Source organism: Moschus berezovskii, chromosome 25, assembly GCF_049115385.1.
Source record: "Moschus berezovskii isolate FMDL1 chromosome 25, NW_MosBer_1.0, whole genome shotgun sequence".
NCBI classification, from domain to species: Eukaryota; Metazoa; Chordata; class Mammalia; order Artiodactyla; family Moschidae; genus Moschus; species Moschus berezovskii.
The window spans coordinates 5,914,584-5,939,451 of record NC_142484.1 but is presented as its reverse complement, the minus strand read 5'-3'; the positions used below and the strand labels follow the sequence as shown (position 1 = coordinate 5,939,451).

Here is a 24,868-nt window from a genome sequence, read left to right as displayed (position 1 = left end):
AACCCACTCTGGTGAAGGGTGGTGGCTTCTTTATATGGTTTCTTGAAGGGCCTCAGCTGGAGTCTGCCTTTTTTGATGAAAGCAGGGCGTGCTTGGTTGTTTGGCCCCAGTGAAATAGGGCTTGGAAGGAAATCTGCATTTCCCTCCACACCCACACAGACCCTGCTAACTGAGTCGTGCCTGTGTGAACAGCTGCCCCCACACCCCGCACCCTCCACCCCCGCCCCAACAGACACAATTTATCCACCTACCCTTCCCTGTCCCCCACAGAAATCTTGCAGGTAGACGGCTTTTGGTGATAGTTAGGTTCCTGTTCTACTCTTGAACAATTGCGGATCTTTCTGTGCAGTCTGTTTTGCTGAAAGTGGAAAGTCCCTGTTTGTGGACAGTTCAGTGCTCTAGGGGCGGAGGAAATGGGCAGAGTCCTACTCCGCGGCAGCAGTGCGAAGTGGGGGAGGGGAGCTCGCACTCCCTAGCACACATTTTGAATGGACGTGAGTTTCTCACCCCAGGGAGATTGGGAGCGGGACGGAGCCTGGTCCCACGTGGCACCACACCCTGCCTCTTCACCCCCACGCAGTGTGGTGCTAAAGGAGGCTCCAGAATAGGATGCCATAGCAACTCGAAGTAAATAAAACGTCTGCAAAGGAAATCAGTTTGGGGGAGGGAGAGAGGCATCTGGGGGACTTGGCAGAGGGACTCATCCTGGAGGAGCTTCGTGGGTACTAGTTAAAGGGTCTTTCCGAGTCCCAGCTCTGGATCTGGAGTGTGATCCTTAGGTTAAGGATGAAAAAACTTCGTAGAGAAATGCTTCATGCTTCAAGAGTCCTGGTCTCTAGGCATAGAGCACACAGGATTCTGAGAATGATTATTAAAAATGGCCCAGGCATGCTGGCCTGTCTAGGATCAAAGTTTACTTTTTCTTGAAACAGTTAATATCCTGTATACATCTAAAGCAATCAGAAAGAAATCGTGTAATTTGTCTTCTGGATTTGTGGGGTGGGATTGTTGTCGTTTTGCAGCTGCCATTGCTTTAGGGCTCTTGAGGTCAGATGAGGAGAGATTTCATTGTGCTGGAAGGTTTGGGACTGAGAAATTTCTGTCTAAAACATAAAAGATTTGTTTCAAAATAATAACCAGTGTGACTCACTTGAGTGGCAATTTCTTTCTGTAGAATTGTTCCTCGAGGCATTCAAACTAGATTGGCTAAAGGCATGAGAACTATTGCCCCTGAGATTGTTGCTGCCCCCTTTATAGGAATAAAGGCAAAAAGCGACCATGGGTGCATGTGTGTGTGCGTGTGGGTGTGAGGGAGAGAGGTTTGAGAATGAGATTTCTTTAATCTGCCTTCAAAGAACGGAGTCCTGGGTTGAAATCAAGATGTTAAGACCCTGCTATTCATATTAACCAATCCTTTTTATTATTTTTGCCAGTCAGCAAAATGAAGGCATGATTTTAAAGTATGATGGTACTCGTTAGCTGGAGTAGAAAAGTAAAGAGTTGATGTAAAGTTTTACTGTCATGTATAGAACTATGTGACAACATTTGACAACGGTAGCGTGCTTACAGTGAACACACAAGTGTGGGGTTGGAGGCACAGGTAGATTTAAAGTCTTGATAGTTTGAATTCTCTTCCATCTTCTGTTTGTTTCTCAGTGGGTCCCTATATGAAGGGAAAATGTTAAATGTTGCCAGCCTGCTGTTCACCTTGGTGCTTAGGGGAACTGAGGCTAAGTCTGTCTGGATGCTGTTAGGAGTGGTTGACTCTGTTCACTGTGTTCTTCCCCTCTTCTCTCCTATCTTACCCTTAGGTTTTGCTGGAGGAGCTTGCCAACAGTGATCCCAAGTTAGCCCTCACTGGCGTCCCTATAGTACAGTGGCCGAAAAGGGATAAGGTAAGGAACTATTCTTCAAGCTGCTGAAACATTTTGCTGGCTAACCATTACCATTCCAGGAAGAAAAAGAACAACCAGAGGCAGACAGATTTTGGTGCATTAATGTGAACTGACAGAAAATCATTACTCAGTTCTGTTTTGACTCTTCAGTAAAGCTATCTTTGGAGGTGACTCTCTTAACAGACTGTCAAACTAGAAGACCTGCCTCCAAGTTCAGATGCCAGCATGTGCATTTGTTCACCAGAGTGGATCGGTTCCTATCCTTCTGCCCCAGTGACTCAATTCTTTTTATAGATCTGATGTAAAATTAGTTAAAATAATTATAGTTATACATTTAAAAGGCTAGAACGTTTCTTCATTGAAGTGAGACGGCACTCTCAAGGTTCCCCTTGATTTGGACTTTTCAGTATTGAATTGAGAAGAGACGAAAACAGCTACCCATTAGTTAATAAATTGTCACTTATGAATTTTCACGTCCCTTCAGTCAGGTCCTGTATAATTCTATCCCATATTGTCCTTTGTCAAGGTCAGTCATAGAATTCTGATCTTGGTCGTGAGTCTGGCAAATAAATTAGGCCCGTCTTTGGTGTTTCCCAGCTGCAGCTTGCAGAGCCATCACATCCCAGGAACATTTAGGCAAAATATAAAGGTGTATATCTAAAATATGTCTTTGAAGAACCACTTCCTCCTTCCGCAGTGCTTCTGTCCCACTTGGCTTCTGCTTGGCCACATGGGACTGCCACAAAACAGTTTAGTCCTTTCTGGCCCTGGCTGTTGAGTGTTTTGTGTCCAAAAAATGTTTAAGGCACAGTGGAAATTAAAGAAGTATAAGACACAGTCATTGTTCTTAAACAGATGACCAGCAGGGTAAAATACAGGTGCTAAAATTATAAACATATACCTGAGAAATTTATTCATGCTTAGCTATTATTGGAGTGTCTGCTATGTGCCAGAATTGTAGGGTTGAATTTAGAATAATAGAGAAAGATTTGTTGCTCCTTCAGGTAGTTTTCTGTCTTCTTCAGGAGTGTATTCTGAGTAATAATACTCAGGATAAGGAAATACTGGAGGGCCCGTGCAATGCCTTTGGCACATAGAAAGCTTCAGAGAAGGGCAGATCAACAGAGTGAGAGGGATGTGGCTGAAGTAGTCTGAAGGGATTGGCAAACTTTTTTGTGAAGAGAATGTGTAGGTAATAAATGTAATAAAGATGATAATTTTTTAAATTTTGCAGGCCATTCAGTCTATTGCAGTTTCTCAGTTCTGCTGCTGCACTAGAAAGCACCCATGGACAAAATAAAAATGAGCATGGTTTTTTTGCCAATAAGAGTTTGTTTACAAAAACAGCCTGTGGGCAATTTGCCCTCAGGCCATAGTTTGCCAGGCCATGTCATCTTCTACCCACTCCAGTCCTTAGGCTACCCTATATGTTTGACCTCACTGCTTTCTCTTTCCAGCTTAAATTCCCAACCCGGCCAAAGGTGCGGGTTCCTACCATCCCCATCACAAAGCCTCACACTATGAAACCAGCCCCGCGGTTAACACCTGTGCGCCCAGCCGCTGCCTCTCCCATTGTGTCTGGAGCCAGACGGAGACGAGTGCGATGTCGAAAATGCAAAGCCTGCGTGCAGGGAGAGTGTGGTGTTTGTCACTACTGCAGGGACATGAAGAAGTTTGGGGGGCCTGGTCGCATGAAGCAGTCCTGTGTTCTCCGGCAGTGCTTGGCAGTGAGTGATCTGCTGGGTAAAGAGTATGGGGGAGGGGTGTGGTGCTGGGGGTGGGGCTGAAATATACAGATAGTATAGACCGCAGAGCTGGAAAGAAAAGGTTTTGCTGTCTTTATGGCTTTTTTCATTTTGTCCCTTTTGTCTCTAGATTTAGAAGGAAGGTATCTAATATTTAACATAATCTAATTTAATTTTTGCCTAATTTTCAAATGAGAGACTAGTGTTTGAAGGACAGATCACTGCAGTCTGTTCCCTCTTTAAGTGGATTAGAAAGGAAGGACCTGGGAGGCCAAGGATAGGCCAACTGAAAATAAACTGTTCCCTGTTGGTCTCTACTCCTCAGCTAGTTGACTCTTCCTATCTTCTTAGTCATTTTCCTGCCAGAACCTCTCTTCTTTCTACCTGGTCTCCATGCTCTCTTAAGTGTTTACTGGAGAATTGCGGGAACCAAATTGCCCATCTTCAGTTAAAGGGAAGCCGAATGATAAGGATCTAAGCCTGCTCTTTTCTTGATTTCTGTCTTCGTTCTCTTATAGCCCAGACTGCCTCACTCCGTCACATGCTCCCTCTGTGGAGAGGTGGATCAAAATGAGGAAACACAGGACTTTGAGAAGAAACTCATGGAATGCTGTATCTGCAACGAGATTGTTCATCCTGGCTGCCTCCAGGTGAGGAGAGGCCTAAGGGGCCCATGAGGTCTCAGCTAACAGTGTCTAAAGACTCTGAGTGGAGCAGAGGAGAGTGGGACATCTGTCACGAGAGGCTGCTGAGGGTCACAGAGGGGTCTAACATCTGTTTTTGATTCAGTGTCTGTATTCGGTGTTGGGCACTGTACTAGACCCTGAGGCTACACTAGTACACAAAATAGTCCTGGTTCCTGGCCTCATGGAGCTTACAGGCTGGCCTTGGTGGGTATGTTTGGAGTCCCCGGCCATCGTGGAATAGCATAGTTTTGGAATGCCTCACATTTTTAAAGCGTCTCTATTACATACTTCATTGTATCCGGGGGTTATTAGTTCCTGAAAGATGGTGAGGGTAATACTGTCAGCTGACATTTAGTGTATGTTGAGTCTGTGTTAGGCTCTGTGCACTACCCCAGGTAGTAATAGGAATTCCCTGGGAGTCCAGTGTTTAGAATTATGGGCTTTCACTGCTAAAGGCCCGGGTTCCATCCCTGGTCGGGAACTAAGATCCCACAAGCCACATAGCTCGGCCAAAAAAAAAAATGAGGTTTAAGCCTTAACCTCAGATATTGAGTCAACTCTTCTATCATGGACCTTGGGCCCAGGTATGTTCAAAATCTCCCCAAGAGATTCTAATGTGTAGCCAGAATGGAGAAGCATTGTTTTATATGACTCCTCATTTAGTCTTTTAGACAACTCTGTGAATTTGGGTCTGTCTTAGATTTTCTGTAAATCTAAAGTACATTGGTTGGTGCTGGTACTGTCTTGGTCTTTCTGAAGGTGTCAACTATGTCATGACTGCCACCTGGCTGACAATGATTATATAAGACACTGTTAATTGTGAGAAGCAGCCCAGTTTCAGACAATTCAAATGTGAAAAAATATGCATCTTGGATTTGATAAAATAGGGTATTATCGTCATGATGATGACAGTGGTTAGTACGAAGTGTTTACTACATGCCACACATTATTCTAAGCATTTTATCTAATATTTAATCCATTTAATCCTCACCATTACCATGTAAGGTGGATATTGTTATTTATCCTCACCTAACAGTTGAGTCATAGAGACCTGGTTACTAGTCTCCAAGCCAAAGCCATAACTGCATCATAACCATTATGCCCCACACTCAAGATCACACTGGCACCATTCCTGTATGTTCAGTTCTCTTTACAGAATGGCATGGGACCCTCAGGAGAATGTATGTGTTGGGGGAAGAGACCCCAGATTGGCTCAGACGCTTGGGAATCTTCTCTTGGAGTCTAAATTTGATCAATGTAACCAAGAGTGAAGGGTGGCCAGTATCCCACTGGCTGAGAGTGAGGCCAAATGGCTCTTGATTTGGTTTTTTTTTTTCCTCCCCTGTAGACCAGTGTGTTTAGGAGTGAGTAACTCTTCCCAACCGTATGTCTGTTACTGTTTGATAAAGGAAACTTAAGAGACAGATTGGGTTTTGTCTGTTTTTTAAGTGAGACAGATTTTTAATAACCGCTCTCTGCCTGTAGATGGATGGAGAGGGGTTGCTTAACGAGGAATTGCCAAATTGCTGGGAGTGTCCGAAGTGCTACCAAGAGGACAGCTCCGAAAAAGCCCAGGTAAGGGGACGTTTCCAATCTCGCACTGTGAGAAGGAAGCAGACGGTCAAGTTTGGAAAGAACGTTTGCCTTTCATGTTTTTTCTGACCCAGGAGGTTATTTTTATTTTGTTTGTTATCTTTTTTCCTCTTTGTTTAGCTGTTTTTCTTTTGAGTTGTAAACTTTGTTTTTTGCATTATTGAATATTGTTCCCCCTGGGACTCTGCAAATTCCCAGTGTTCTTTTACACCCTGGGGCCCTTGAAAAAGAGGAGCCACAGCTGGACTGTTTGAGGAGGGAAATAAGGTGAGCTTGGTCTGTGAGGAATGAAACTCGAGGGGAGGCAGTGACCTGAGTCAGCTGGTAAATACAGTGGCATACTAGACTTTCCAGCTGAGCGGGTTCACATTTTTGTCTTCTTCACCTTTGTGGCAGAAAGCCCTGCCCTTGTGCCCAGCTGTGTCCTCCAGAGGCAGTCCCTCCTCCGGAGGGAACCAGTGCTGTGACCTTGGCCCCAAGCGACTATGGTTGTTGGTCCAGTGGTCACCAGTAATGTCAGAGGGCCAGAAGGACTGGTCACTCAGGCCAGGAAGACAAGATCTCCTAAGGGCATGTACGGAGGCAGCCATTGGCCTCATGTCAGTCGTCATGCCCAGGTGGTCTCCTCCAGGCACCCTGTACAGGAGAGCAAGGACACGTTTCCTTGTTTCTTTCTTTTTTTTTTTTTTTCTATTTCTTCCTACTCAGGCACTGAGGTCATTGAACTTCTCAGTCTAAATAGGTCTGAGGAGAAGGGTTTCTGGAGTTGACGCCTGCTAGAGTTCTCATTGCAGGTTCCTCTACCAGCAGCAGGTTCTGATAGTAGCAGCTTTTACTTTTGTCTTCACTGGTGGTGGTGGTGGTGGGTGCTTGCTGTAGAAGACAGGTTGGCAGATACTATATTTAGTGTTATCTTCTAATGCCTTGTAAAAGCCAGCACCCAAAAGTTGGTCGTTCTTTTTCAGCCACAGCGATCTAAGAATATAAGGAGAAAAGGGAGCAGAATTGTTGCAGAGGGACATAGAACGTCTTCTTGAGGAAGTCTGAACTGCTACTTTGATACCTAGTGCAACATGGTGGTCAGGCTTCATTGCATCATAGCCAGGGTGGGCTCCAGGAAGGGACAAGGGGACCAGAGAGCACAGATGGCAGAGGGTGAGGTTGTGCTTTTATTGTGGGATATTGGCTTCACCAAACTCGAATTCCTCATTTTCATCCTGAGGAAATTCCTCCAGGAGCACTGCGGTTTCTCATTCTAGACCTAACCTCTCACCTGTGGTCGGTCTCCCGGGACAGCGTGGGGTGCTGAGTAGACGCAGCCCGGCAGTGTCGCACTCAGACCCTGTTTAGGGCTAAAAGTCAGTAGGTTTACTGCTATCGGAATCTGCATCCTCGTTCAAACATGTATATGTAGGCTGTTTTTCTTCCAGCAGAAGTGTCTCTTGGGTGAAGAGCTGAATTAGAGGCAGAATTTAAAATGGTCAGATTGCGTAGGGGTAGGAGTTGCAGCCTCTTTAAAGGATTTCTTTACCCAGAGAATTATATTATAACCAAAAAATTGGGACAGGAGATGAGTAAGGCAGGCTTTGGAATCATGTAGCTCAAATGTGGATTCCATTCCTCTGTACTTGGACACAGACCTTTCTGTCACAGGTAGATTTCCCAAGCAACCTATTTTGAGGGTTTTGCTTTATAATTAGCTAGCTGCCTTGAGCACAGACGTGAGCTCATTTACAGAGTCTGGTTTGCAGACAGTGAGGAGATGACCACCCTGTGGCACACTGAGGTCCCTCCTCCATAGAAAAGCAGCAGTCTGCTCTCCACTAGGCCCCGAGAGCAGCAGAGAGGTTGACCCAGTGAGTGTAGAGGGTCTTGAAGAAAGGAGGCACTGACATGGCATTTGCGGGCCTGTTTTGCAGAAGCGGAAAATGGAAGAGAGTGACGAAGAAGCCGTGCAAGCCAAAGTCCTCCGGCCCCTGCGGAGCTGTGACGAGCCCCTCACGCCCCCACCTCACTCGCCCACCTCCATGCTGCAGCTCATCCACGACCCGGCCTCCCCCCGGGGCGTGGTGACTCGGTCATCCCCTGGTGCTGGCCCCAGCGACCACCACAGTGCCAGCCGCGATGAGCGCTTCAAACGGCGGCAGTTGCTGCGGCTGCAGGCCACAGAGCGCACCATGGTACGGGAAAAGGAGAACAATCCCAGCGGCAAAAAGGAGCTGTCTGAAGTTGAGAAAGCCAAGATCCGGGGATCGTACCTCACTGTCACGCTGCAGAGGCCCACCAAAGAGCTCCACGGGACATCCATTGTGCCCAAGCTGCAGGCCATCACGGCCTCCTCTGCCAACCTTCGCCATTCCCCCCGTGTGCTGGTCCAGCACTGCCCAGCCCGAACCCCCCAGCGCGGGGATGAGGAGGGGCTGGGGGGAGAGGAGGAGGACGAGGAGGAGGAGGAGGAGGAAGATGACAGTGCAGAGGAGGGGGGTGCGGCCAGGCTGAATGGCCGGGGCAGTTGGGCTCAGGATGGAGACGAAAGCTGGATGCAGCGGGAGGTCTGGATGTCTGTCTTCCGCTACCTCAGCCGCAGAGAACTTTGTGAATGTATGCGAGTGTGCAAGACGTGGTATAAATGGTGAGCAGGGCTACAGGGATCAGGCAAAGGGGTATGGGCATAGGTGGCAGCTTTCCATGTGAGAACAGCATGTGTCTTGGCTCCTGGAGGCTGGTTGGGCCCTGAAGGATTAAATCCACCCAGTCTGTTTCCCAGACACAGGGGTCCTCTTAAAAAGATGTGGCCGGTCATGCCTGCAGGTGTCATCAGGGAAATCTGGCCCTTGGCCCCTTCTCCCTGCTCTGTACTTTCCCGTCTTTCCTTACTGGACTTTGAATGGATTTGTACCTTGGGGCTTGGGGGTGGGTTTGTACAGTGTGTCCTAAAACTTAGGAGTCATAATCCCCCTACCCCCAGTCAGTTGAACGCATCATGCATTTGTTACGCCAGTCACTCCTGGGGCTGGGGATACAGACGACTGCTCTTACACCCCTGCCCCATTACGTCTCCATCTCACGAAGGTATACGGGCTTTTCAGAAACTTTGCAGGTGCTCACAGGCTCACAGTTTTCCACAGTTCTAATTCTCATACTCTAAACCTAGACCAGAATGCCTTTCTCCAGCAAGCAAGGTTCACTTTTGAATCTTCCTGAGACTTAGTTGTCCTTCTTAGTGAAACCTGTCATTTCTTCTCAAGTTAAACATTAAGACATAGGGAGCATCCCTAGAGGTGATGAACAAAGATTTCCACTGGACATTGTTTTTCCTTAACTTCCTAAACCCTAGGATAAATCCTTTATATCTGGGTCAAATCCTGTTATGGTAGTTTTCAGAGTGTGATGCCCAAACCAGTGTCATACCTGGGACCTTGTTAGAAACGCAGGTTTTCAGGGCATATCCCAGACCTGCTGATCAGGACCTCAAGGGTGGGGCTGGGCAATCTGTTTTTATTAAATTCTCCACCAGAGGATTCTGATACACATTAAAAATTTGAGATCCAGTGCTCTGTTTTTGCCATACAAGTTTCATGTGCCCTGGGTGAAGTTTTTTCAGTCTCTTAAGTGAAGACTCCATTGTTTGCAACCATGAGTTTACTTCCTAAATCTGAATTGACATGTGATTCTCTTAATATTTGTCTTCGTAGGGCTTGGTAGTGGCTCTGTCCCTCAGTTTCCAGGCCGAGCCACATAAGACTCCCATTATATGCCATCTCCTCTTCCCCTGCCAGCCAGACACTGAGCCAGGCTGGGGAGCAGAGACTGTAAAATATTAAAGAGAAAGCCGCGTGTTGCGGTGCTGTTTGTGGCCTGTGGACTTGTCGCGGAAGGGCAGGCCTCTCCCTTTCTGTTCTGATGTAGACTGGCTAGAAAAAGTAAAGGTAGCGCTGAGGCCGAAGCCCAGGGGTGGTGGAGGACTCTCCAGGCCTGATTCTAATAAAGAGCCTGTCGCGACCTGAAAATGAAATGGGCTCTTTCTGGAGTTCAAGGCACAATGAGCTGGATGTGCCAAGTGACACCACCCTGTGTCTTGGGCGGCTGGGAGAGACTGAGGAGAGTAGAGGGACGCCTAGTAGCTTCCAGCAGTAAGAAGTCAAGAAATTCTTTTAGTGTTCCTTTGTATACACTTTGGTGGGAGCCATACCATTTTAATGCAAATAAGGGGCTATAGTCTATTGTTTTACTGTGTGTCCCTAACAGTCGCTCTGTGCTCTCAACCCGGCCAAAGTAAATTGGGGTGGACTGGTCAAGTAATCTCTCTTCTCTGAGGCAAAAAAATGGCAAGGCATGATCCTTAAATGCATGTAGAAGCATCTAGAGAGGGTGATCCTCCACGGCTCTGCTTTTCCCAGAAGCCTCCAATAGCCTGTGGTGGTCTCCCTGACAAGGGCAGTCAGGCCTTGACAGCTGGTTCTCTCCTTCTGTTACAGGTGCTGTGACAAGAGACTTTGGACAAAAATTGACTTGAGTAGGTGTAAGGCTATCGTACCCCAGGCGCTCAGTGGCATCATCAAGAGGCAGCCAGTTAGCCTCGACCTCAGTTGGACCAACATCTCCAAAAAACAGCTGACGTGGCTCGTCAATAGGCTGCCAGGTGAGCAGCCCCACGCTGTTCTTCCAGCGGCCGGGGCCAGCGGGGAAACTGCATTATTGGCAGCGTGTTCAGGATTGCTTTCGGGCAGCAGTCTGTGCTGCCACTGCCTTTCTGCTTGGCAAGAGACCTGGCCGGTCCCACGTAACTGCCAGTCCCCAGGGTGCCACTGTGGGCTGGCAGGCCAGTCGCTGAAGAAGATGGAGAGGGGTCAGGTGCTGCTGCCAGCTCTGCAGGTCTTCTCGGTGTAGTCGCTGAAGAGAGAGTTTGAGTAAGAAGTCGCCTTGATTAGCCCCTTCCTTGTAAAGATTCCCTTAAGCACTTTGAGGTCTTAGAAGTCACTCACTACGTTACTCTGCTCGAAACCAAGCAGTCCATTTTACGAGCAGAGTTAGATGTAATTTAGGAGGGCAGAGAAGTCTTTGAGCAGGATTACTAGAATAAGTTTAGGATATGGTTCCTCCCTCCGTTAGACTGCGGATCTGTTTGCTTGGTCCGATCAGCTGGTAGTTGAGGCTTTGGCTGGCTGGTAGATTGTATTATTGCATGTCTGTCTCCTTCTGTGGCAGGACTGAAAGACCTCCTCCTGGCAGGCTGCTCCTGGTCTGCAGTCTCTGCCCTCAGCACCTCCAGCTGCCCCCTTCTCAGGACCCTTGATCTTCGGTGGGCAGTAGGAATCAAAGACCCTCAAATTCGGGACTTGCTGACTCCACCGGCGGATAAACCGGGTATGCTCTGGGCCTGACTTCCCTGTGCTCCTTTCAGCATTCCCAGAAGCTCAGGTAGTCCCAGACATGACACTGTTGAAAAGTAGAAAAGTGGAAGTTGAAAACAGGACAATGGACTATGTGCAAGTACAGTTAACTGTTTACAAATAACTACCTGCAAAGAAAGGAGTGAGTCACTTTGTGGGTTAGTAGAGTCTGGGGGTTGGAGAGTATAAGCCTGAGGAAGGCTGGGAAGGCTTCATGGTTGAGGTGGAACACTGAAGGCTGTTTCCCTGATGGTCTAGAAAAGTGTGGGAGCGTGGGAAGGAGAGGAGCATTCCACACATACCCTTTTGCTGTGTGAGTGAGGCACAATCCAGCAGCTGGGAAGAAAGAAAACGTGTCTGGTTTCCTAGAAACAGCCCCCACACACTGCTCGCTCCCTGAAGGCAGGGCTGGGTGTGGGCAGTTCTGCTTGTTAACCCCTGCACAGCCTGGCCAGCAAATACCCATGACTGAAGCTGGCTGCAGCTTGAGCTGAACTAGAATTAAGAGTCTGGATCTAGGTCCTTCTCTTGCCTGTGCAGGCCAGGACAATCGCAGCAAGCTCCGGAACATGACCGACTTCCGGCTGGCAGGCCTTGACATCACAGACGCCACACTTCGTCTCATCATCCGCCACATGCCCCTCCTGTCTCGACTCGACCTCAGTCACTGCAGCCACCTGACAGACCAGTCCTCCAATCTACTCACCGCTGTTGGGTCTTCCACTCGTTACTCCCTCACAGAGCTCAACATGGCAGGTATGGCACTGCCGTGTTTTGTGACAGATGGTGCCCCTGCTCCTTGGAAGCCCAGCCCTCCTTGGAGTTTGACCAGTAGAACAGAAAGAACATGGGCTGTGGACTAAACCGTGTTAATTAGTCTCCTCAACATGGACAAGACATGTTCCTTTTGTAACTGGTGGGGACCAAGGCCTTGAGCAGTTGTCAGGCGCCTAAGAATGCCGCCAGCACCCAGCTGCAGGCTGGTCTGCTTTGCAGCGCAGGGGTCCGGTGGCAGGGGCCTTCCGAGGCTGCCATGCTGGTGGTACTTCTGGTCTCTGAGCCAGGTAGTTAAGGGGAAAAGAGGGGCTTTTGTTTAGCCTTTTGAGGAAAGCTGGGAAATTGAGCATCAGAAGCAGGCTCCTTTGAGTGTGTGTATGCAGCATTGTCCTTGTGGTCACTTTCCCCACAGGTTGCAATAAACTGACAGACCAGACCCTGATCTACCTACGGCGCATCGCCAACGTCACCTTGATCGACCTTCGAGGATGCAAGCAGATCACGCGAAAAGCCTGCGAGCACTTCATCTCAGACTTGTCCATCAACAGTCTCTACTGCCTATCTGATGAGAAGCTGATACAGAAGATCAGCTAAGACACACCCAGCCCAGACTGAACAGGAAACCGATCTTCCCCTGACTCCCCAGCCAGGAGAGCCTCTCTCCCCGCCCCTGCACGGGCTCCGAGGCCAGCGTCACACTCCCTCTCTGCTCTCCTGTCCCTTGAGCCCTTCCCTTACAGTCAGGGCAGAGGAGGGGTGGACCCCAGGCTTACCAGCCTGTTCCTCTCCCTCCTAAGGAGAAGGGGGTAGCAAACTGACCCGAGGGGAAAGTGCAGGCTGTGTGCTGTCACAGCGCCTGCTTGCTTGCTCGCCCGCCCGCCCACTCACTCGTCGGCCAGGAGGCCGGGTTCTCACTTCGGGGTGTCTGTGCAGCCGTCACCTGCACTGTGGCCCTCGTCCCCATCCATGGTCCCAGCAGTGCCTGGCTCTGAGCAAACTCCCAGGGAAGAAAGCAGCCCTGTCTGTGGCCAGGCCCTCCTCCTCGTGGGGTCCACTGCGTGTCTCTCCTCCGCCACACTCTCCCGGGTTCCGCAGGAAGGCCAGACCCGTGCAGATCACACTGGTGCTGCTGAGGTGTCCGTGCCTCTCGTCTGTGTCTGTGCTCTCCCTCCTCTCCTTGTAGCTTGATCCTGTCCGATGCTCGTGGTAGATCACAGAATGAGGTTCCCCCGCCCCAGACTTGCCTGCTCGTTTCTGTGAAGTCCTTGTTGCACTTATTGGGGTTGAGGCTCTTCAGAGGAGCTGGAACTGTCTGCCCCAGGGACACCCCCATTTTACTGCTTCCCAGGCAGATCCTGAGACAGGCACTGTCTCCCCATCCCTTTCCTCTTTGGCCTGCCCTGCCCTTTCCCACACTTTCTTTATTCCCTCCTGAATAGGGCTTTTCCAGGATGTCTGTCCTCAGAGGGAGCAGCCTGTCTCCCCCAGCAGGGTGGTCAGAGAACTAGGCCAAGTCCCCACCTGCCCTCCGGCAGGCTCAGGGCCTGGGGTCCTGTAGCCATCCAAGCCCAGGCCTGTGTCTCCCCTCAGTGGCTCACTGATCCGGCGTCTTCGGAGGGGTGGGGAGTCCTGCTTAGAAGCCAGTCACCTGCCCTCTGCCTGCAGCCGTGGAAGGGGGTGTGCATGTGCCTCTGTGTGTGTGGCTGAGTGTATTCAGCATGTGTGTGGAGGGAAGGAGGGGAGCCTGGCATCTCCCGCTCCACTGCCCTGTGTCGAGCCCCATCAGCTGCCCCCTCTTACTTTGCATTGAACGGCCTGTCCAAAGATCCTCTCTCTAGGGCAGCAGAGAGCTTTTTGCACTTTAAAAAAAAAAAAATGGAACGAAAGGTCGGGATTTCTTTTGGGTCAATATTTAAGTGTGTGAGGAGATGCTCAGTAGCAGCAGCCTGTGGCGAGAGCTGATAAACGATAGACGCGGGTTTGCACTCCGCTCCCCATCCGAAAGGAAGGCGATAGCACAACCTTGCCCCACCGACTCGTCCCCAGCCCGTCCCCTCCTGGCCCCTTTCCTGCAGCCCAGCCTCACACTGTCCTCCTCCTGAAGCCCTGTGGAGGTGGGGGGAAGGAGCCCAGGCACCAGGGGTCTGAAGTGTGAGCCGCCCCAAGGAGAGACGCCACGTGCCCCCTTGCCACTTCCAAAGCAATAGAGGCAGAGGGGCTCCCTCTTTGCCACCTAGCCCACCTTTGACCCTGGCATTGACTGGCCTCCTGAGAGAAAACTGGGTCTTGGAAGGGGGTGGCCTTGTGTCGGTTTCCAATCTGCTGATTATCCTGCTGCACCTTAAAAGCAGCGGTCTGCTCCCCTGACCCTCTGCCCCTTCCATTGGTCTCCAGGCCCCAGCCACCTGGGGCTGAAACCTTGAGGAAATGCCAGTGACTTATTCCAGAGTGCCTCAGTTAGGGGAACTTCTCTGTAAAGAACCCTGGGTATTGAGCAAAAACCTTATTAATGTTATTGTTAATGACCTATAATTGGAAGCTTCCTGCCTTTTTTCGGTTGCTCCTGTGGAAAATACTGAAAAGATGACTTTTGTTTTGCTTTCTTGTCTTTTTATAAAAGGGGAGGTGGAGAGACCCCCTCAGAGCAGGGATTGTTCCGGGAGAGTGCCTCTGACTTTGGGACATCTCACCCACAGAGATTTCCAAGCTGATGGTTTGTTTTGGGCTTTGGCTTTTATTTTTGTTGTTTTGCGTTTGGAAAAACAAGCATTTTTACTGTGCACGTAAGTTGGTCAGAGGAAAAGGGAGCCCCAGGAGTGGCAGCCAATGGACCTGTGCCCTTGCTGCGTTTCCCTTTTCTCTGGGACTGTGAGGGAGAAAATGGTTTTTAGAGGTGAGGGTTGGACCGTGTGGAGGACAGAAATGTCTCTCTTCGAGGACAGAGGAACCCGGGAGTTCCACCGAATTTCCTGCCATCTGCTCGTAGACACAGCCTTGCCAGGAGAGCCTGCCCTCCGCAGACCACAGGACCAGACACCCTGCCTCCATCTTTCCAAGCACCGGGGCAAAAAACCACAAAGGAAAGGAAGAAAATTTATATATATATATATATATAATATAAAATCACTTGGTGATTAAAAAAAAATAACTGCTCCATAAATAAAACTCCTAAAGTCACTATGTTTAAAGGGTTTGGTTGTGTTTTTGTTTTCGGAGAAATATTGTAAATATATATTTTTTTGTTGCTGATTTAGAGTCAATCTCCAATGTTGTGCTAAAAAAATTTAAATTAAATGTAAGCATTAAGAGGACAAGTCATGCTATCTCAGTTGACACATTGGGGTTATTAGGGGCCAGGGAAAGGAGGGAAGCTAGGCGGACTTTTGTTTTCTAAACGTTCTCCACTATTGGTTTTACAAAGAGCAAGGACATCTTTCCTCTGATGTGGGAATGGGAGATATTTGTGTAATAAAAATTTTTAAAAGACAAAGAAATAGCCTCCAGTGGGAAATATTTTTATTTGTTTTTTTTTTTTTTTAATAAAAACTTTCAAAACCAAGACAAAAATAACAAAAACTTTTCTGCCTTGGTGTGTGTGTGTGCATGCATGAGAAAGAGGAAGTCTGAAGGTACTGCAGCCTCCCACTCCCGAGCCCCGCAGTTCCTCCCCCATCCCTGAGTGGCACCGGAAGTGCTGTGTGCCTCTGTGACTTGCTTTGCCTTCTTTTTTTTTAATGTCTGAAAGCAGCACTTGCTTATATTTTACAGCATCAAAGGGAACTTTTTAATAGAACTTTTTAACTTTTTAAAATTTAGGTATACGATTACCTGACCCCGACTCCTCCCCACAAGGTGGTGTCTGGAGAGGTGCTGCTGAGTCCTTGGGGAGAGCTGGAAGGATTCTGGTGCTCCCCTATGAACGGGCCTGGGGATTTCTATTCTGGCCATCCCTGGAGAGCCAGTAGCCAAGGCCACGGCCAACCTCTACCCACTGCAGCTACAGAACAGGCCTCTCAAGGACAGTGCCTGCTTGAGGCCACCAAGCAAGGTCTGGGTATGGCTCTATTGGCATTTGTCCCACTGGGTCCTGCTTGTTGAGTACAAGCTTCCAACCTTTAGACGAGTGTCCTGCATGCTGCCCACTGTTGACCTCAGACCTGACTGCGCCATCTCGGGAGAGCTGAGATGACACCCAGGAGGTCTCGAGAAGGCTTGCATCTCTCCCTTCAGGGGATCTGGGGGGCCCCTGCCCATCCTTCTCACCGAGCTGTTAAGGACCATCTCCACTACTGCACATCCTGGACAGTCAGCCGACTCCATTTCCTGAGGATGGCTGCGATTGTGGCCGTGTTTGACATTGCCAAGGAACGCAGAGTGTCCGTTTTGCCTTCTAAACCACAGAAATCCATCTACCTGTTGATAATGTCATGCCTGCCACCCTAGTTGAAGCTACCATTTTCCAGAACCTTGACTCCAGCAGGAACCCTGAGACTTCTCAGCTGCAGTCCAACCCCCATCTGCCTCGTTGGCAGCCAGAACATTTCTCTTAGATTTAACTACTTCTCTACTTAAAACCCAGCAGTGTGTTTGTCTCGGGATAAGTCCTCAAGCTCCCTCATCATTTACCCGTCCTCTCCGGGCTTCCCTGGTGGCTCAGTGGTAAAGAATCCACCTGCCAGTGCAGGGGACACGGGTTCAATCCCTAGGTCGAGAAGATTCCCCTGAAGAAGGAAATGCAACCCACTCCAGTCTTCTTGCCTGAGAAATCCCATAGACAGAGGAGCCTGGCAGGCTACAGTCCACGGGGTCTCAAAAGAGTCGGACATTATCTTACCAACTAAACAACTCTTCTCCACCCTCGTAACTAACTCCATTCTCTCAGGGCCTTTGCTGGTACAACTTCCATATACAGGAATCTTGTGTGGAACTCTCCAGGGTTATGTGCCACTGACCTCTGCATCACCTGCCACCGTCATCTGTAAAAGGAGAAGCACCAGGCTGGTGGTAGGTGCTTCTAAGAGGCCTTGAACAGGCACCACTGTAGCCCCCAGGGCTGCTGTGTTCACGGTGTGTCACCCTCCCCACAACTATGAAAACTTATCCTTTCTTCACCTCTTCCTCCAGAAGCCCTTCTTGTTTCTCCTCCAATCAGAAGGGATTAACCTGGGCATTCTGTAAACCTTTCACAGGCAAAATAATAAAAACAGCTGGCATCTACTGAGCCTTCTATGTGTTGACCCAGACTGGTCTAAGTATCTACACATGGTAACTCCTCATCTTTACAGCAACCCCTTTTTTTTTTTGAAGTATAGTTGATTTAGAATGTTGTGTTAATTTCTGGTGTACAGCAAAGTGATTCAGTTATATGTATATATATACATATTCTTTTTCATATTCTTTTCCATTATGGTTTATTACAGGATATTGAATATAATTGCCTGTGCTACACAGTAGCACAGGATATGTTTATTATATAGTTAGTAGTTTTTACCTGCTAATCCCAAACCCCTAATTTATCCCTCCCCAACGGACATGAGTCTGAGCAAACTCCAGGAGATGGTGAAGGACAGGGAAGACTGGCGTGCTTAGTCTATGGGGTCACAAAGAGTCGGGCATGACTGAGCAACTGAATAACAACCCTCTTCCCCCTTCGATAACCAAAACTGAACAACAAAAACAGCCATATGTTTGTTTCCTGTGTCTTAAGAGTCTGTTTCATCAATCAGTTCACTTGTGTCACATTTCATTGATTTAGGCTGTGCTGTGCAGGTAAAGCGTTTGCCTGCAATGCAGGAGACCTGGGTTCAATCCCTGGGTTGGGAAGATCCCCTGGAGAAGGAAATGGCAACCCACTCCAGTACTCTTGCCTGGAAAATCCCACGGATATAGGAGCCTGGTAGGCTACAGTCCATGGGGTCGCAAAGAGTCGGACACGACTGAGCGACTTCACTTTCATGCAGCTTGCGAGATCTTAGTTTCTTGACTAGGGATTGAACCTGGAATCATGGCAGTGAAAGCACCCCATTGTAACCACTGGATCGCCAGGGAAGTCCCTTGTGTCATCTTTTCAATTCCATATATAAATGATATCACATGGTATGTCTTTTTTATGACTTCATTTACTGTGATAATCTCTAGGTTCATCCATGTTGCTGCAACTGGCATTATTTCATTCTTTTTATGGCTGAGTAACATCCCATTGTATATGTGCACCACATCTTTACCTATTCATCTGTCGATGGACATTTACATTGATTCCATGTCTTCAGTTCAGTTCAGTTGCTCAGTCGTATCCGACTCTTTGCGACCCCATGAATCACAGCACGCCAGGCCTCCCTGTCCATCACCAATTCCCAGAGTTCACTCAAAATCATGTCCATCGAGTCGGTGATGCCATCCAGCCATCTCATTCTCTGTCGTCCCCGTCTCCTCCCGCCCCCAATCCCTCCCAGCATCAGAGTCTTTTCCAGTGAGTCAACTCTTCACATGTGGTGGCCAAAGTATTGGAGTTTCAGCTTTAGCATCAGTCCTTCCAATGAATACCCAGGATTGATCTCCTTTAGAATAGACGGTTGGATCTCCTTGCAGTCCAAGGGACTCTCAAGGGTCTTCTCCAGCACCACAGTTCAAAAGCATCAATTCTTCGGTGATCAGCTTTCTTCACAGTCCAACTCTCACATCCATACATGACCACTGGAAAAACCATAGCCTTGACTAGACGGACCTTTTTTGCCAAAGTAATGTCTCTGCTTTTTAATATACTATCTAGGTTAGTCATAACTTTCCTTCCTTGGCTACTGTAAATACATAGCAACTCTACTATTATTATCTTGTTTCTGTTTTTGGCTGTGCTGGGTCTTCGTTGCTACATGGACTTTTTCTCTGGTTGCAGAGAGCAGGGTCTACTCTTGTTGCAATGTGCAGGCTTCTTATTGTGAGGGTTTCTCTTGTGGAGCAGTGGGCTGCACAGCGCAGGCTCAATACTTGGGGCACACAAGCTCAGTCGCTCCACAGCATGTGGGATCCTCCCAGATCAGGGATCAAACCTGTCTCCTGCATTAGCAGGTGGATTCTTTACCACTGAACCACCAGGGAAGCCCTACCCTCATTTTAAAGATGAGAAACTTGAGTTATGGACTTTGGCCTGAAGTGTCTTGACTAGTAAAATCTGGAGACTGGCTGCAGAGTCAGTCCTGTCTGCCTCACTTCCTAGCCTCTGTGAACAAGCAATGGCATTTCACACTCAAACTCCACCCGAGGAAGGGAGTGGGCAGGTGTCTTCGCTCTATGGATTACAAAGCCCAGGCCCAGAGAGGAAGTGAAGGCAGAGCGGGGACATACGTGAACACTGGGCCAAGGACTCCGGAGCTTGGGCCTTCCCCCCTGGTCTCGTGCCTGCTGAGCAACCAGGCTGGGTGTGTGCCCACAGCCCCTCCCATGGCACTTTGAACTTCTTGAGGGTGGGGCTAGACTTAGCTAGCTTGGCTTCTCCTCCCTCTGCTCCAGGAGTGGAGGGATAAGGAAATTTACTGAGCACGATGAAAGGCGGATTTATAGGAAAGGGAAGCAGGACCAATTTCATGGGCGAGTGATCCATGCAGTCACACAGGGCCCTGCCCTCAAATGGATCCCACACTTTGTTTAACGTGCTGTCGTCACCATCATGAAATTCTTTCTTTTAGTTTGGCTGTGCCGGTCTTAGTTGCTGCACTCAGGATCTTCAATCTTTGTTGCAACATGTAAGATCTTTTTTAGTTGTCCCATGTCAACTCTTTCTTAGTTGCTGCATGTGGGATCTATTTCCCGGACCAGGGATCGAACCCGGGCCCCCTGCATTGGGAGCATGAAGTCTTAGTCCTTGGGCCACAAAGTAAGTCCCTTGCAATCCTTAATTTTTGAAAAAGGGGCTGTGCACTTTATTTGCAGTGGACCCCACAAATGAGGTAGCTAGACCTGGGGAGAAGGCCAATTCCAGCTCCTCCAGCCCTCCCAGGTCAGCTCTGTGCTAAGTGCCATTCGGGTGGCCAGCAGCAGAGCAGGTCTGCACTTGCTGACTGGGGAGAGTCAGTCTACCTCCCCAGCTTCCAGAGGCCCAGACCAGAAAGGAACCCTCAGTGCTGACACCAATGTACGGGCAGGAAACAGTGAGAGCAGACAACCAAGGCCCGAGAGCATCTGGAGTTGCCCTCAGCCTAGCCTTCTGTCTCCTAAACCTGCCCCATGCCGGAGAGCGACAAGGGGGCAGAAAGCCCAGCTGTTGTGCCCCAAGACTGTGCCATGGCAGTGCCGGAAGGTCAAGACAGGTAGAGAGGCAGAAAGAGACCCAGACCCAGAGAGAAACACCCTGAAAGATCCAGAAAAGGGAAGGCAGAGAAAGAGGCAAAGAAGCTGGGAGGGGAGGAGAGAAAGACCATGGAGGACGCTGAGAGGGAGACACACACAAGTGGGGCCCATGGTCCTCAGGATGTGTAACAGTGACCGTTCAGAAAGCCATCCCCCTCAGCCCAACGCTGCACACACATCTTCATTTACCCTCAAAACAACTCAGTGAGGCCAGGCTGGGGTACAGAAGAGAAAGGCAGGGCTCAGACAGGTTAAGCAACTTTATCTAAAGCACCCAGCGAAGGGCTTTTCCACACCTATCCTCCCTCTCCCTGACACGGCAAGTACCAGAGGCTACAGTGGGGCCGGCGGGAGCTACGAGATCTTGACTGAGACGCTCAAAGGTCGATGCACAAACAAGCGGTAAGAGCTCTGCACGACTCAGCCTGAGTCGCGGAAGACGAGGCGCATGCGCACTGGGGACGGCTCCGAGCGAGCCCTGTGGGAGGGGCGGGGAGGGGCGGGGTGGGGCGGGGCCCAGGGGCGGGGCCACGTCTCGCTGAGGCTCCAAGGCGGAAAAGGGAGACAGGGGTCCCGGGCGGCGCGGGGACTTGTGACCTTCCGGAGGGTTCATGGAGAGGCGCTGCTCCCGGGAGACGGGTCGGGCGGAGCAGCGGCCTGGAAGCCTGGCACAGAGTTGTGGGCTATCAAAGGCCCTCGGACTGTCAGGAAGCAGCACGAGGCCTGTGTCCCTGGCGGAAGTGCCAGTCCTCAACACTTTTCCCCTTCACCCGAGCAGGCTCCCGGCCCTAACGGTAACTTGTCACTTGCCTCATAAGAGTATTAAATGAGATCATCTGGGTTCTAGGAACAGTGGCCTGCACATGGAGAGAACCCAGGAAGCGTTAGTGTTTATTATTACTTACAGTTTGCCCATAGATTCGCCCTCTCTCCTATGTTGGATGCCCAAGGCCAAGCACCAGGGCCTGGCATGCAGTAGGAGCTCCAGGTACGCTGTTGGACTAGTGAGTGAGTAAACGAGGCGAAGTCCCAGCGTCCCAGTCAGAGCCTGGCACTGTGTGGGCCCCGGACATCAGGGAGGTGGCTGCCCACATGAAGCAGGAGTTTCTCCCAGTCAGTCTGCTCACCTGCGGTGAGCTGTATGGATTGGGACACCCTCAAGTTCATCCTCCTGGCTGTTCAAAGCCCAGAATGGAGACAGAGGTGAAGCCCCCGCAAGAGGAAACCTGTACTCCTTGGCACATGCCAGTCCTCACCCCCGACCTCACTCCTGCTCATGTACAGACAATGTCAAGTTCAAGACCTTCACCAGCTCTTCCTCTCGTTTCCTGAGTCTGCCACCTTCTCACATATCCTCTTGCCAGGTTAATTGGAGGGAGTCTTCTTCCTCACCAGACCTGAGTTCTGTTTCTGTGGCCCTAACTTTGCACCCAGTGTGAGGAATGCAGCAGTGACCACACCAAACAGGGGCACCCAGGGAGAGCCTTCTGAACAGGAACCTTTCCACCCACAGGATGCAGGGTGAGCAGGAATCTGGCTTATAGGAAGGAAGTGAAAGGGAAGTCATTCCAGGCAAGGGGAATTATAAAGTCAGCACCCCAGAGACAGGAATGAACTTGGCTAGTTGTAGTGACAGAAGGAAGATCAGAGAGACTGGAGACTAAAAGGCACAGGGAAGCGCAGGAGGATTGAGTTAGAGGGATGGGCAGGGGCCAGACTGTAAGTTTCATGGGCCACAGAAAGGGATAGGTCTCCTAAGTGCAGGGGTGGTCATTGGAGATGGGGTTAGATTTAGGCCTGTGAAGACTCTAGAAGAGAAGCAGGGTGGAGGCTGGTGCAGGCATCAGTGCCAGGCAGGAGGTGATGGGACTCAGATCAGGTTTAGCAGGGCACAGTGGAAGATTTGGGATGTATCAATACCTTGGTGCTGGAGAAGACTCTTGAGAGTCCCTTGGACAGCAAGAAGATCAAACCAGAAAATCCTAAAGGAGATCAACCCTGAATATTCATTGGAAGGACTGATGCTGAAGCTGGAGCTCCAATACTCTGTCCACCTGATGCGAAGAGCTGACTTACTGGAAAAGACCCTGATTCTGGCAAAGACTGAAGGCAGGAGGAGACAGGGGCAACAGAGGACTAGATGGTTGGATGGCATCACCAACTCAAAGGACATGAGTCTGAGCAAACTCGGGGAGATAGAGAAAGACAGGGAAGCCTGGCATGCTGTAGTCCGTGGGGTCACAAAGAGTCAGACACGACTCAACGACTGAACATCAACAATACTTTGGAGACAGACACAGCAGTAGTAAATGGGAGAAGCTGGATGACAGCCGGGAGAGGGGGCACAGGAGCAGGTGAGGGAAGACAGGAGTGGAGGATGACTCCTGGGCTTTTGAAAAGTGAAGGAGCCACGGCTGAGAAGGGGAGGCGGGAGAGGAGCAGGTTGGACTGGGCAGGGTGGTGGGAGCAGGAGCTCAGCGTGGGACATGTTAAGTTTGCAACACGCATTAGTCATCCAGGGGAGATGCCAGGTATGGCTGTATATGCAGGCCTGCCAGCTGGGTGGAGATGGGATTCCACTCCTCGTTCACTCCCAGCACCCCAGCCAGAGGCTGGCACCGTCTAGGCACCAGACAAAGACTGGTTGAGAAAGACTGAAGCCAGCCTGAAAAGGCAAGTGGACAATCGACCTTCCCTCAACCACCAGAGGGCAGCACCATCCAAAACACAGCCTCCCCAGGCCAAGGCTTCCAGGAGCTGCTTTCCAGGGTCCCAGGAATCAGTGAGGAGAGGGTCGCTCTCTCTCTCAATCCTGGCTTCAGGCCTGCCTGGGTTGCAGGTTGGGCAGTGGGTGGGAAGGGCTTTCTGGGTTTGCAAGTGGTGTGGAGGAGGTCGGGCCTCCTCTGGGAGCAGGATGGGGGGCTTTTCAGAATTCACAGGGACTCTGGCCTAATGAGTTCACTGGACAGAAGTTTTAAAACAGGAGCTATTCCAGAAACCCCAGGCCAGTGAGTGTAGTCAGAGTCCTGCAGAGTTTCGGAGAGGCAGGAGGAGAGGAAGTCGGAGGCCTTCGTCACACCCTCCTCTACTCCGGCCATCTTCTACCCCAGACACCACGTGCCTCCTTGGGCTGTGGGGCTCGTTCACTCAGTCACTCTCTCACCCATCAAATGTTGACTACATCTTTCTGTATCAAGACTCACGGTGGGCTCTGAGGGGCAAGAAGTAAACTGGGAGCATTGGTTTCAGTGAGAGGAGGTGTGAACGTCAGGAGGCATTTTCCAGTGGATGCAAACATTGAATCAAGCTTCATGGACTGATTCAATGGACCTGAGTTTTGAGCAAGCTCCGGGAGATGCTGAAGCAGAGGGAAGCCTGGCGTGCTGCAGTCCATGGGGTCGCAAAGTATTGGACATGACTGAGCAACTGAACAACAACATACACACACATCCCGCCCCCCTTCCCCCATCAAAAACGAAATGACGTGCATCTTGCAATTGATGATGTTTTCAAATCAAGGAAGCAGGTACTAAGTGCAGAACTGGAGATGCACACAACTGGGAGCAAGGGGATTGGGGAGGGTGGCCTGGAGGAGGCGGGTCTGAAAGAATGAGCAGGAGTTAGCCAGGGAAGAGGACACGCAGAGGGCTTCGAGACAGAGGGAGGAACAAAGGCACAGGGGTAAAAACTGATGGATTGGCTGGTGGCGGGGGGTACCTCGGGCTTAAGGGATGATGGCAACACCGGCCTGAGAGGGCAGCAGGACTCAGTCATCTAAGACTTTGACTTGCAGGTTAAGGAGCTTGCTCAAGTGATTTGCCTTCGGCAGAGTTGGGTGGGGGCCTGGAGCCCCCCTCTGAATGCCCCACTCTCAGCATCCCCAGGAGGCCTGGAGCACTGAGTCTCAGTGCTAAGTAGACAGTAAATCTGTCAGATCGAGATTTGAGAGAGGCACCTCTGGTCAGGGCCTGTATTAGGGCAGGAGCCCTGGGGATCCTCAGAAGCAGACAGGTTTAAGAAAATTCTCAGGAGGCCAGATGAGAGGATATGGTGATAGATTAGGGCATGGGGAGACAGAGGAGCCAAGGGTGATGCCTGGAGTTCTGGCTTGAGTGTCTGGGTGGATGGTGGCGTCACCCACTGAGAAGGGGACCTCACCATCCTGACTGATGCGCTCTGGTTCCAGGCTCCGCCGAGGCCAATCTCAGAAGATAGCAGGGGAAGTGCACATGACAAGGGTGGTGGAGAATCCTAGGCTTTGCAAACAGGTCCTGGTTACCGACCCACAAACTGGCGTGAGGCTTTGGCTCCATGGGCCCAGGAGTGGGAGGGAATCCTGTCACCTTAGAAAACACAGAGAGGCTCTTAGGAGCAGCACAGTGAGATAAGGGTACTGCTTTGTGATACATGGACCCCTCCACCTCCACCGTGCAGCC

The 24,868-nt window shown here is 50.1% G+C and overlaps 1 protein-coding gene across 1 annotated transcript in view; it reads left to right on the top strand.

Moving 5' to 3' along the window:
* The window catches only part of KDM2A (lysine demethylase 2A), a 93,803-nt gene extending 78,145 nt beyond the window's left edge, over window positions 1–15,658 (top strand). Inside the window, exons 13-21 of the mRNA XM_055415416.2 lie at window positions 1,812–1,895; window positions 3,353–3,622; window positions 4,159–4,290; window positions 5,812–5,901; window positions 7,839–8,551; window positions 10,398–10,561; window positions 11,128–11,286; window positions 11,853–12,068; window positions 12,502–15,658. Coding sequence (XP_055271391.1) covers window positions 1,812–1,895; window positions 3,353–3,622; window positions 4,159–4,290; window positions 5,812–5,901; window positions 7,839–8,551; window positions 10,398–10,561; window positions 11,128–11,286; window positions 11,853–12,068; window positions 12,502–12,683 — 2,010 coding nt within the window. The 3' untranslated portion in view covers window positions 12,684–15,658. The remainder of the gene's footprint in view (window positions 1–1,811; window positions 1,896–3,352; window positions 3,623–4,158; window positions 4,291–5,811; window positions 5,902–7,838; window positions 8,552–10,397; window positions 10,562–11,127; window positions 11,287–11,852; window positions 12,069–12,501) is intronic.
* Window positions 15,659–24,868: the final 9,210 nt, after the last annotated feature.